At 39.6% G+C, this 14,116-nt stretch overlaps 1 protein-coding gene across 1 annotated transcript in view; it reads left to right on the forward strand.

Moving 5' to 3' along the window:
• The window catches only part of RIC8B (RIC8 guanine nucleotide exchange factor B), a 46,221-nt gene that overhangs the window by 8,796 nt on the left and 23,309 nt on the right, over positions 1-14,116 (forward strand). Inside the window, exons 2-4 of the mRNA XM_009333066.1 lie at positions 293-365; positions 574-621; positions 12,602-13,210. Coding sequence (XP_009331341.1) covers positions 293-365; positions 574-621; positions 12,602-13,210 — 730 coding nt within the window. The remainder of the gene's footprint in view (positions 1-292; positions 366-573; positions 622-12,601; positions 13,211-14,116) is intronic.

Here is a 14,116-nt window from a genome sequence, read left to right on the forward strand (position 1 = left end):
CTAGATGACCTTCAGAGGTCCCTTCCAACCCAAACTATTCTATGATTGTAAACAAATAAGTTGGTAATGCGTTTTGGAAATTGCCACAATACAGAAACTGGTAGTTTTGTAATAAGACTTATTTGATCTGTACTACTTGTTTTCTGGGCAAGATTATACTATGGTTGTTCCAGTTTGGAACACTTTAAAGTGCAGTCAAAAGCTTGTAAACTGGAACTGCTCAGGGAAGAGTCTGAGTAATAAGGTATCTGTAAAACACAAGACTATAGCTAATGTTTTTCACCTTGTAAAGTGCCACGTGTGAGGTTGTTAACTCACATCAGAAACAGCCCACGGGTGAAGGCTTGCTCTGCACCAGTAGTGAGGTAATTGTGAAATTGTCAGTTGGAGCCACTTACTGAAGCTCTTGCTGTTGGGTAGAATGGGAAAGGACATGAGTTGACGTGGTTATGGCCTCATTATCTGAGGCTGGTTTTAACCAGACTCCTAAAGTTCTATGACAGTTTTGCAGGTATTACGTGCATGGCAGCTGATGTTCATGTAACAAATACAAACTTTTTTTTTTTTTTACAGAATCGGGCCATTTTCAGATTTGATCCGGCAGATGAAGACAAAAGAAAGGTAAGTAAAATAGGCTATCAAGCTGCATACCTGCTCGGTTTCAAAGTATAACAAAGGAAAAGCAGTCTCTTAACTTAGCTGCCATTGTGAAAGGGTGCAATTACTGATTATAAAGTTCTGTTTTCAATTTTGTTTCTTTAATGCAAGAGACATGACGACTACCTATTCCCCTTTTTTCTGAAAAAGAAAAACAAATCTGCTGAACAAAAAGCCCTGTCTTGAATAAAAGTAGTAACAGAAAAGCCTATAAATAATTTTGTTGGGTACAGTTTTTTGGGGGAATAGAGTAAAGATACTTTTTTCTTCTGGATCCAAGATAAACATTTTGCAATACATTTTTGCATTTTTTTTTCTCCTCTCAACAGGTGGCAATTTCTTGTCTATGTTAGATACTTAGGGAATATTAGAGGTTAAGATGAAGGGATAAGTACAGAAGAAAGCTATGGAGCTGTAAGGGAGACAGCTACAGAAGCCTGTTAATCCAAAGGTAGCTGTAATCAGCAGAAAGTGTACTGTGCATGTCAGGTTCCAAAGACGGGAAATGTTTGTGTGTTTTAGCGTGGAGCTGTACAGGTGGTTTGGGGCTTAACAGTTCCCTCAGGATCCACCCACAGCCTCACATTTAAAGCTTGGGCTGCTCTTGATTTTTTATTTTTTTCTGTTATTTTTATGGCATAATATGTAATGACAAGACCCTCCTTTCTTTTCTCTAATTAGTTTTTTGGGCTGATTTGCATATTTATTCAGAAAACGTTCATTAGTGAATGAAGCTGCATGTTTCCTCTATTTCTAAAATAAACTTAAAGCTTGAAATCAGAATTGCAACATTCCTGCAAGGATAGCTTGTCTCATATTGGACACACATAAATTAATTCCATGATTTTGTGCAAAATCTAAATATTTTCAGGTCTTAAGTCTTTTTCTGGTAGAAATGGGTGGCATAAGTCTCTGTCCTTTGCATTTACAAAACCATCAATTACATGTAGGGTAATCTTAAGTGACAATTGTTTATTACACAGACGACTTGAAGACCTCTTAGCTTGACTTTACTTTTGTGTGCAAGTATGCAGTTCAGCGCAAAAGTAATCGTGAAAGTTACATAAAACTTATGGTATATGTTGCTGTTGTCTCTTGTAAATCAAAATAAAATAAAACCAGGAATGTGGCCTAGAAGCCTTCCCCAATCGTTCTGTAGAATAGGTTCATTTCACAGTCCTGGGTGCTCTCTGAAATCGTCTTTCCCTGCTTTGCTTTTTATATCTTACAGAACAGCTGTTAACAGACTTAATGAGATTTTTTTTTTTTTGCCCCCCCCCCCCTCCCCCCCGTGCTGATATATGTAGCTTTCTTGATTGGGATATAGATATGCATTAAATGCAGAGTTATAACAAGATTTTTATGGGAAATACCTTTAATTTGTTATAGGATATGGAAATTTAAATCGGTGTTTAAAACTGTAGTTGAGCAATAGCCAGTATGACAAACACTTAAGTATGTTTGATAGTTTTGTAAGCTGAATGTTTTAGCGGCGTACATACAGTTGAATAACGTTTTATTCAATATTTTAAGCCTGTTGCTGTAGTTGGTTGTAGCTTCTGTCTTGCTAAGAAGTATTCTGAAAATCCTTGATAGAATTATTACTTAATTGGTTAAGTTCTTGACACATCTTCTGGGCAAATTGTTGTTCTTTCTGTGACATTAACTTAAAGCTGAATGAAGCTCATCAAGGAGTGTTTAGGGCAGTAAGCAGACTTAACAATTCTGCTTAACATTTTTTTTATTAAAAAAAACTTAAATGTTTTTTTAAATTGCATTTCATAGAGTTACTTTCTTACTGGAAAAGACGTTAATCATATGTGATCAGAGTCACTTTAATAAAGGCAGCTTTTATGTGCACATACTTGATAATCAAAAGCTGTGGGGTTTTTTTGTTCCTGAATCTGCCCTCATGGTTCTTCAGGAAGTAGATAAGAAAAATACACATCTGAACAGATGCCACTGAAAAATTCTACAGTTCTAAAGCTTCAAAAGACCTACGTACAATTACTGAATATTTGGCTTTATCTATGGCTTTACTTAAAAGCTGACGTTCAGTAATATGGTGACAGGACTATGTGTGTCCTTTCTAATCTATATTTTTGCTCAATATCCTTAGTGTCTGTAGAACATTCAGCATTCTCCTTTTACCCTTCAGTTAAGGTAAAAATAAAAATGCTTTAAATTGAAAGGTAAAATGGTATCATGCTCTTGCTAAGAGCAAACTACTGAAATTGTCACCAAAATTAATGGGGGTTGCTCGAAGACTTCATGATGTAGCCTCATGCTAATACAGAAGCAAGTTCAATTTTTTTGTTTAGTAATAGCAAAATACACTTGAGTTGACAGTATGCGCAGTTCTGCTGCTATTAGCTTAGAATGACTGCAGTGAAAGAGAGTTCAGACAAAGGGTAACATAATGATGTAGTAGACTTGAAGTTCAGGTATGGGGGCAAATACAGAGGGACTTCAACATTTTTGTCTTTGGTTTCTGGTGCTATTGGAAACTTGCTATATAACCTGATGAATGCAGTACATACTTCTTACCAGTCTCTTGCTGCATATTGGGCTTGTTCATGCCTAGGAGTAAACTTTCTTTTAGTTATTTACTCCAGCAAGCCTCACAGACTTTGTTGTCAGTCATTCATGTCTATGCAAGAATGCAAGTAAAAGATCAACAGTAGCAATGCAAGTTTTTTCTCTGCCTCACCACACAGCTTCAGCCATGACCTTAGAATTACAGCGAGGTTGTGTCTATAGTGTTACTGTATTGTAACGTAGGCGTAACTGAGCTTCATGCTTTTCTAGGTTGGATACTATTAGGGAGAGGACAACCCGTATACAACAGTGACACGCTGTAAAATATGAAAGACAAAGGTCAAAACTATGGCTTGACTACAGAAGCTGGGTAAATGGGACAGCAAAAGTTGTTCTGCCGTAATATGGCTATCAAATCATGATGCTTTAGGCTGTAAGCTAACTAAATCAGCAGTGAGTTTGTAATACTGAACTCCAGGAAGAAAGTACGTGTTGTCCTCTAGAAAGAAGGCATGAAGAGAGGTAGTGCTGTCAAGCATGTCTATATGGACATAGCCACAGGACTTTAATACCTCACAGGATGATAAAAACCACAAGATTGTCACGTGAGCCGTTACTTGTCCTGGCTGTTTTGTTTAATGATGTATGTGTCTGCGTTGGCCTATATCATGGGTGCTATGGATATAAATCAGTTGGCAATCTGTGTTGTACTGTAAGATCTACTCAGATACCAGGCAGATCAAGTTGGTGCCATTCCTTCTTCACTTGTCATATACTAATAAAAAAAAAACAAATTTCTGAAAGTCTGTTTTCAGTTTGTGTGTGTAAACAGTATAGAAATTGCTAACCAGAGGTAAAAGTGTTCTGGAATAGCAGCTGAAATTAAGGCAGTGTGGTTGCTTCAGAGGAGCTTAACCAGCTCTTAGAAATCTGAAATATTTATTTGTCTCAACCAGCCAAGAAGTTCTTGACAGTGTTTTGCTGGAAGAGGTTGAGTCTTCAGAACTGCAGCACTTCACAGCAGCGTGGCATGGTTGACACAAACAGTTGGTTCTTTAGGTCTATGCTTGAATCAACTCCAGAAAATGAGTATCTGGTAACTTGACTGGGCAGTCACCTTGGAGAGAGGTGTCAGGCGTAGTGTCTCCCTCTCGATGTGGCACAGCAGGCACTTCAGCTCAAGCCTCACATGTCCTAATACAAAAAGGAAAGTTTGGTGTTTTTAGAACCGCTTTCTCATCATTTTGTTCTCCATAGCTTAGTTCTCCATTATTTATACCCTGACAGGTCCAAATCCTGCTTCTGAAGTAGCAATACATTTGTGCTGTTTACAGACTTAAAATGGTAAGAAAATCACAGCACTGTTTGTGTCCTGGAAACGTCTGTCAGTACTGATTCCCTGGTTAGCCATGGCCTTCCACAACTGGAAAGAGCTACAGCACCATTTGTCTAGGTGGTATAACAGAAAAAGTAAATCTGTCCAAGATAGCAAGCAACACTGACTTTTTAAATTGGATGAAGATGCTGAGTTTGGAGGAGGAAGGGGAAAAAAAGGAAGCAGCAGCCAGATGTAAGAATATTATTCATAAGCTATATTCTTACCTGAAATGGTAGGGTCTTCATGATTGACATACTTCCCCTTCAACTCCTTATGTTTTGTCTGCATCACCTCTTGTAGTACTTATAACATCTGGTTTCTACTCTACTGGCTCCGGCTTACTGTGTTGGGTCAGTCCTGTGATACAAATCTTTAAAGTTTGAGATCAGTTTTCTTGATTTATTGTTCAGGTTCAATTTGAACATAATGGATCTAAAATTCAAGGCCTCCTTTAGTGGGAAGAAAATCACCAAAACAGTCTTTTCCCCTGCATTGCTGAATGTTTTAAAGGTGTTGAAATAGATGATGGTAAATCATATCAAATGTATTGTGGGACTTTTTCCTCCTAATTAAATGCATGATGTGGGGAGATTCCTTAAGGCTGTGGACTGTACCGTGGTTGAACTTTGGAAGGATGGAAGCAGTAAAGTATGTTGATGGAGCAAGATGCTGTCACGCTCTAAATCTCAGAAGAACCTCGTTATTAGATAACAGTGCTGTTGACACTGTGACACTTCTGGGAGGTCTGAAGGTTCCTGCAGCCACAAAGGCACAGAACTTCTTTCCTCCCAGTAACCTCGTTGCAAGCTTTTAAAGTCTGTTAGTGAGTGTCCTATAAAAATACGAAGCTCAAGTGCTCCTGTGGGCACACTGTGTGGTATCTTAGTATTAATTGTTGTTGTTATTGTTCTGACTTTACTGAAACCCCTTAAGGGAGTACCAGTCTGTAAGAGAAGAAAAATTACTAAGTATCCTTCATTAATACTAAGCATTTGTTCTAATTCCCTCTGGTCCTGTCCACTCCCATCCAGCATTTTTTGGTTTTTACATCTCTTAGGGTTCTTGTCAAGCCAGTGAAACCCATCTCTCCTTTTAAAACCCTTCTTTCCCCACTGGATTACAGAGTTTATAAAGGGTTCGCCCTCTCCCTGTTCAGTGGGGAGGGCAAGGAGGGCTGCTGAGAGGGCAGCTATGCAGAATTTCACCTTTCTGTGACTCTGAACCAGGTGTTTATTCCACCGGTTCTGACAACACGGATTACTGTGCGTGCTCCTCACCTTGCATGCAGAGTGCCGCCTAGCCTAAGCTCGCACATATCCAAACCTACGACTTGGACCTCTGCCATGTCAGAGCTGGCAGGCTCCTGCCAAACAGGCCAACCTCCCGCTGTCGATACGGGCTGAACAATGAAGTTTTGAAGCGAAGCAGACTGAATCCTCAAGGAATACAAGTGTACACCTTCCCTCCCTGCCCACATCTGTCCACAAAGACTGGGCAAAAATTGGGCATGGCCTTTTCAGAGGAGGTTATCTAATTGTCCCATTATTCAGCACAGCTGACTATAAATGTTACATAAATGTTGTCTTGACTTCCAAAGAAAATGAAAGCTTGAACTGATGTTTCAAATACTCTTGGGCTTACTTTCTTACAGCCTTGGATGCTTAACTCTGAAATGTAATAAAAGAATAAAATAATTGTTTTATTCTGCTAATGCTGTTCCTGTTAGCAGAAATGATCAGCCAACGTTCTTATTCAGCAATTCCAAGTTATGCCTCTTTGTTCCCGGAATCTCTTATCTCTGACTTGCCAAAAACATAGTTTCTCTTTGGTTTTCTGCAACACTGATTTGCATAGTCTACTAAAAATGTAAGAAACATGTAAAACGGTTAATTTTGCCTTATATGAGATGGAGAGGGACTTGTGTTTTAAGAGACGCTTCTGAATAACTGAGAGCCACAGAAACTTAAGGGTTGTAAAAATTCATGTGCGGTTTATTGTAGTTACTACTAACGTTCCTTTCATCTACCTGGAAATTGGGTAGAGTCTGCTATGAATCTTCACGTTTGTAGTGAAGTAGAAGGTAAGTTTGAGGAATAGGTAGCAACACAGATGGGGTAAACAATAGCAGACCTGTACAACCTGTTGGGGAAATACAGTTCCTTGTGAACTTTGTGTTTGGTGCTACAGTTGATTTCATTAACCATTCTCACCACTGAGCAGCTGCAGAACTAGGTTGACGTAAATTAAGAATGTATTTCTCTTGAACCCCTAGAGACAATTTAATTAAAATTGAAATTTGAAAATGATGAAAAACATGGGTCAGAAGACAAAGTGGACTAGAGGGACTTAAGCCAGTGCAGGAGAAGGAAAGCATGACCTGGTACCAGTTATGATGTTCCCATTCTCCTAATTAAATGATATGCTCTGGTACTTAATACTTGATGAGGCCAAAGACATGGTGGCTTCTGGTTCACCCTTGCTAAAAGAGTCAGCAAGCATTCACTGTTAGGTCTGTGACTTTTCTTTCCCAGCTATTAAAGAAGAGTGGGGAGGACTCATTTGATTTTTGTGGATGTTTCTTTAAAAAGCTTGATTTTTTTGCTTAAGTTAAGCCTAACAAGCGTAGTAAGAATTTTGTAAGTCTGACATACTCCTGTTGCTCCCCATGTGCTAATATCACTTGCTGTGCCATCAAGATGGATGTATTTATGTCTTGAAAAATACAAAGAAGTCTTAAGAATATTGATCTTGAGAAATGAGTGAAGGTGGTACAAAACCAAGCACACCTCCTGTGTTCTGCTGTTGTAGAATTTCTGTTCTTGATACTTTTCTGGCAATTTTGTTACTAATATGCTCTGTCACTGAGGAAGGTGGAAAATGGGAGCAACATGTATTTCCAAGTCAATTTGACAACAGGTTGGTTTTTTCCCATGCTTTAATTTAAACTTGATTGCCAAGAAGCGTACCTCTCCTAGTACTTACAGCATCTATGGCATAATTCAAGAATAAAGGTGCGGAAAAGAAGAGGTGAAGTATGCACTCTATTTCTGTAATGTTTAGCAGAACTTTTGTTGTCCATCTTTGAATTGCAGCTTCTCTAGCACTGAATAATCTGTGTCTAAAATTAAATCCTATATTCAGTAAAGTGGTGGTGTTTGCTTGGATTTGAATACTTGCAGAATGGAGACTATACTCTCTTGTTCCTGCTCTAATCTTTTGGCCTGTATAAGTAAAGAGATGATTTGCCAAAGAGGAAGAAGCAAATAAAGGGAAATTGTCTCCTTTTCTCCCTAAGACATTTATTACTCTGGTGTTGAGAAGCTACAGTAAATTCAGCTGACATAATGTAGCCAAAGTTTAGTGGTCTGTGAATTGAAAAAAGTGAATATAGGTCAAGTGTGCTTTCTAAATGTCTTCAAACACAAAGAGAGGTGGTGGAAAAGGACCTCACATGCAGGCACCCCAGGACCAAAGAGCAAGATTATGAAGTACTCTATTTTTCACAAGCACCTAGTATCCCCAGCTGAGGTTGAGCCTGGAAAATATAAGCACCTACTAATAAGCACTTAGTGTTCCCCTCTCCTCCCTCCCTGCCCCCCCCCCAATCTAATTAGCCTGTAAACAAAGATGGTGAAAGAAAATGGAAGTAAAGAGATTATAACTTTTTGCCCAAAGCCCACAATAGGTCTGTGGCTGAGCAAGGAAGAAAATGCAGGTCCCTTGTATCTCAGGATATTGCTTGTTCTATAGGTCCGTGTTGCTACTTGGCATCAACCATTTATGCTATCGGGATAAGGGACCAAAATGGATTAATATTCTACTTGTCAAGACAAGATGATAAATGGGTGTTTCTGGGCTTCCTGTTTTAACACGCAATAAAATTTTAAAAGGTTTTACCGTTACTCACACTACAGCATAGACAAAAGGAATGGTGTGTATTGCTCTGTCTCTAATTGTGTCTATTAGCATGAAAGCTGAGAATTCTTGAATTTTAGAGAAGTTAATGTATTTTACAATTAAAAAAAAGTTTTAAAAGCCTAGAAACTGCCTTGATTCTGTGTAAAAGTATATGAAAAACACTTCTTGCTGTAGCATGACTGATGAAAGTCAAACTCCCTTCTGAATGTTGAAAGGATAGAACTCAAAAAAAGAAATGTTAAATTCATGGAGTAATTCAGGGGATAGCAATAACCCCCTGAAACTAGGACAGTCATCATATATTTTGTGAAAGGGGAGGTACCTTGCTGTCTGAATTCTTTCACTTGCTTTCTTTTCCAACCAAATAAATAACATCTGTGCCCTTTAGTTTATGCCGGGCTAATGGCCTACAGGGAGGTAGAAGCAGCACCACCTACAGAAAATGTGAATTATAATAATGCTTTTGTGGTCACATCCTTTCCTGTTTCTTTTCTCTCTGTGCATCACTTCTCTCTCGCTGTCAAGGAGAAAGCAGAAAATGTGCTGTGTGGCATTTGGTTTTAGTTGTCTCCAAGGCAATTTCCTAATAGGATGAATTTTGTTTCCTTGCTTCAAAACGTTCCATTGATAACTCTTGACGTATATCAGATGCTCTGTTTTTTTCTAAGCTCCTATTGGCCCTTGAGATCAGCCCGCAGTGGTTCACTGTCACGGATTTCGGCAGTATTGCAAGTGGCGGTACTGTAACTGAATGCTGGTTCCTTTAAAATCACTCTTGATGGCTCACCAGGGTCTAACTCCAGAGAACTTTGTAAGCAGTTCCTACGTGCTTTTCACTTATGTGAGTCTTACATCTTAAAAAAAATTGTATTTTGCTGTAATGGCAAGGGAGCTTAGTAACCTGTTTTTAAGTGTGTGATGGCTTAGTTGTTAATATAGTATGCATAAGACTGTATAATTAATGCTTTTAAAATAAACTCTAGCCTTCCTTATATTGTGGAATCTTTTATACAGCCAAGGCTTCAGGAACGTGTAGGAAATGAAGCACTTTACAAGCACACCAATGGTTTGGGTTTTTTGAGTTGTAAATAGGCTGCTAAATCTCAAAAAAAATGCTTGTGTTTTATTTAGTATCTGTCTTTAGTGCAGCTGTTCAGACTTAAGAATATTCTGTTGCTGCATTTCACTAAGATTCGAAGTTATGAGATGATGGTTTTCATAATCTTTAATTAAATCGCAAGGATAGTCTTCAAATGTATGTATGGAGGGTTAGGCTTCCACCTCCCATGGCAAGTCAGTGGGAGTTTGGTGCCCTTTGGGATCTCCCCTGCAGTGCTTTTGACATTTTGCAGTGACACTTCCATAGCAGCAGGTGGGCGCAACTTATGGGGGGGAAAAAAAAATATCAGTCTGAATTTGGGAGGATTGGTCTCTCTGAAGTCAGATGAGTGTTTGGGTTTTATCTGACCACTATTAAGGACCAGAGCACCAGATGCAAGATATGTATAGGCTCTGCTGATAACAAAAATGAGTGGGAACTCCCGTTAATTTCAGTGGGTATTGATTGGATCAGATAATTTATGAAGTGATCCTTGGTATTTAAACTCCTAGAAGAAGCCTTCAGCACTGTTAATGAAAAATCAGATATGTTTTTGTGCTGTAGTTATTTACTGATAAGGCAATCTTTCTGGCCCAGTGCGTCTCTGAAGTGTTCATTCAGCATCTTGGTTTGGGAAAGGCTGGTAACTTGGCTTCTTGTGGTGTTAATATGGTACTGCTGCACAGTTCCTGAAGAGAGGGAGAGTCCAGTTGGTGAACCAGCTGTTGAATTTGGTTACATTATTACAGACCACCTTGTAGCAGCTGATGTCAATGAGGAAGATGATAACTGCTAAGCCTGATAGAAATGTGCTTGAACAGGGAACAGAATAAACTGGCCTTTTCCTGGAGTCCTCTGCACTGTCCGTTCAGTTCTGTGTTACTCCTCAAAACCAAACAGACATCACGACTGTTGCTTCAGCTTGCAAAGCGAAGTTAATTGTATGGAAAACTCTCCTAGCAATAGAAACAAAATTCTTGTAAGAAGTTGAGCTGTGACCAGCTCAAACTGGATCTAGACTGGTCATTTTTTGCTTCCTAGGCATTTTTAAAAAAAATGCTTCAAAGATGCCACCTTCAGAAACATTTAGTGCCTGTCTAGCATACTATGCTCAAGTCAGGGGGTTGTACAGATCTGTGGGAGCAGCATTAGGTTAATGTTGAAGAACTCTGAAAATTCTGTACTTGAGTATCTTTTTCCAGGTACTTGTCTATGAAATTCCCATGGCAAGTGCCTATATGCCTGTACAGGTGGCCAAATGTGGGTTTTATACTGTTGCAGTGTCTGTAATATTCTGATGAAGATTTCTCATGTTGCCTGTGTGATGGTAAGAGGTGGAGCTCCCTCCTTGTTCTCAAACTCCTACTGGATTAATCTAGTCAGGGCTGTGGAGATGTAGTCAAGATCTTGGTCGTCTGGGTGGTGCTTTTGGGTGGGCTTCACCCCAGGACAAGCATACTAGAAATCATATTGTGAGTTCCTACTGTCTGACTTTGTTTACAGATTGTCTTTTAATATTGTTGAAGACTTGTGTTGTTTTCTCCCTTATTCTTCTGGAGTGTCTGTTCTAGATTTGCTTTAGACTTAATCATTTTTATTATTATTATTTTGGCTTTAATTGTAAGTGATCACAGTAACAAAACTTGCTTGGATGTTCCAAGTGGAATTTTTGTTTTGAACTTTGGGTCAGGGTGATGGGCTGCTGTGCTCCCCGCCTTTTTGTTGTGGTGGTGGGCAAAAGTGCAATTCCAGAGACTGTTCCCCAAGAACTACTTTTTACTTTACTCATATTCCTATGCTTTTTCTTTTATCACTTTCTTATTGACATATACTGCCTGAGACGACAGTATGAATTTCAGGTCCTAAGTGGACTTCTGCACTAGGGCTATTCAACTCAGTTGCTACTCTGGCTTCTTTGGTAATTTATTCGTGTCAGTGGTCAAGACACAAAGCTTGGGGGGTGAGAATGGAGGAGGAAATGTCCTGTGAGGTACAATGTGGTTTGTATCACCACTTATCTGGGAATTTCTTTGTAACTATACTTCTGGCTCTGGTATCTGTGAGTAGTAGTGTTGTCCTGAGCTTAAGGCATAAAAACCCTATGGAGTCCTCCCCCATCAAGCAGTCTCTTCTGTCCTGTCTTTTCTCCCTTTTGATTGATCATCTGATTGTCTGTTTCTGTCTTAAAAAAGGTAATTCTTCTGTAATTCAGATGTTACTGTTCTGACCTGCAGATTCTTGGAGTGTTGTATTTTCTCATGCTGCATTTATATGATTAATGTTTACCTCTGCAGTCATGTTGGTATAAAGTATCAGTGAAGTATTTCGACTTCAAGAACAATCTGTGTTGACAAAGCAGCAGTTCTGCTGGTTTGGTAAAAAGGCTGCAGCCTAAGTCTTCCAATAAAACTGCATTATGTTTCTGTGTCAGAGGTAACGTTTCTAAGAATTTTACTGAAGATGGGAGAAGTCCATAGATTAGGTTGAAGTGGCAACACAAATTGTATCTGTTACCAAACATGGAGTACTAATACTTGTCTGTTGAGCAGCACTTACTTTGGTTTGGTTTCTTTTCTCCCAGCCTCCTGACTGAAACAACCTCAACTTATAATTTTGCAGGTACTGTAGGTGTGACTTTCTGCTTTGATGTATTTTTAAAACTTTTCACTTCTCTCTAGCCTTGTTACTCTGGCTACTCAAGTTTTCAGTCCTGATACTGAGAAAACTTCGTAACTGGCAACGGTGAATAGCATCTGCCGTTTTGGCTTAATGCTTTTGCCAATGTTGGTGTATTTGGATTGTATCCATGCGGAAAACTGCTTTTGATGATCTTTGGAGGTCTTTTGCAATAGTTTATATTTTGAAGAGCTAATACAGAATACCTAGTTTCTCAAGTCAAGTCAGCTGAAAACTCAAAAGTCACTTGAAAGCTTAGCAAAAGTAGTTTGGTGTTGCCACCAAATATTTTGATGCTAAAACTGTTCCTTTTTTGTTTGTTTGTGTTTGCACAGAAACTGTGTGAGGGAATTCTAAACATTCTTGAAAAAGACACAAAAACTTCATGTCAAGTTGCCTGCCTGGAGGCCCTCCGGATTCTCTCCAGGGACAAGAAGGTTTTAGTGCCTGTAACCACGAAGAGGAACTTGCAGATCCTTATGAGGCTAGCAAAGCTCGACACTGTGGAAGATCCTTTGGAGAGAGTGTCTGAATTTCCTGTTATAGTAGAAGCTTTAAAATGCCTCTGTAACATAATTTTTAATAGTGCTGTTGCACAGAAGCTCAGTTTGGAACTGAATCTTGCAGCTATGCTCTGCAATCTTCTGGAAAAATGCAAGGACCAACAGTTCGTTGGTGACATTAAATGCTTTGATTTGCGTCTCCTCTTCCTCTTGTCGCTTCTGCACACAGATATTAGATCGCAGTTGCGTCAGGAACTACAAGGGGTGCAAGTTTTGACTCAGGCTTTGGAAAGTTCCCTGAGTGTAAGATGGACGGAAGAATATAAAGCAGCAGAAGATCGTGACAGGCCTCCTCTATCTTTGCAAGAGACAGATTGTGCCATTGAGGCACTAAAGGCTCTTTTCAATGTAACACTTGACAGTTGGAATGTCCACAGCGAGGTAAGGCTTAGCTGAAGTGTTTTTGAAATTGGTTTTGTTTAGCCTGCAAGAGCCAGAACCGGCAGGTAGATACACAAGAGACAGTTGTTGTCCAAGCCCCAGAGCAAGGATTTTGATCCTTAACTTTTGCTACTGTAATTTTGATGGAATTTGATTGCATTTTTCAAAATAGCAGCTAAGGTAGTCTTGAAATTTTGCATCAGCATTTCTCTATATTCAAAATCAGTCTGAGAAATTTGTCTGTCTGAACTCTGATTGTGTCATGTATTGATGATTTTGGGCTTTCAAGAGGTGTTGAGTCTTTAATGCTTACTACGTCTTTAATGCTTACTGCTTTGAATACCAAAATCATAGAATCATAGAATAGTTTGGGTTGGAAGGGACCTCTAAAGGTCATCTAGTCCAACTCCCCTGTCGTGGGCAGGGACATCTTCAACTAGATCAGGTTGCTCAGAGCCCTGTCCAACCTGACCTTGAATGTTTCCAGGGATGGGGCATCTACCACCTCTCTGTGCCAGTGTTTCACCACCCTCAGCATCAAAAATTTCTTCCTTCTATCTAGTCTAAATCTACCCCCCTTTAGTTTAAAGCCATTCCCCCTTGTCCTGTCGCAACAGGCCCTGCTAAAGAGGTTGCCGCCATCCTTCTTATAAGCCCCCTTTAAGTACTGATAGGCTGCAAGGTGGTCTCCCCAAAGCCTTCTCTTCTCTAGGCTGAACAACCCCAACCCTCTCAGCCTTTCTTCACAGGAGAGGTGTTCCATCCCCCTGAGCATTTTCATGGCCCTCCTCTGGACCCGCTCCAACCGGTCCGTGTCTTTCTTGTGCTGAGGGCTCCAGAGCTGGACGCAGTACTCCCGGTGGGGTCTCACCAGAGCAGAGTGGAGGGGCAGAATCACCTCCCTCA

This window comes from Pygoscelis adeliae, unplaced genomic scaffold (assembly GCF_000699105.1).
Source record: "Pygoscelis adeliae isolate BGI_AS28 unplaced genomic scaffold, ASM69910v1 Scaffold38, whole genome shotgun sequence".
Lineage (NCBI taxonomy): Eukaryota > Metazoa > Chordata > Aves > Sphenisciformes > Spheniscidae > Pygoscelis > Pygoscelis adeliae.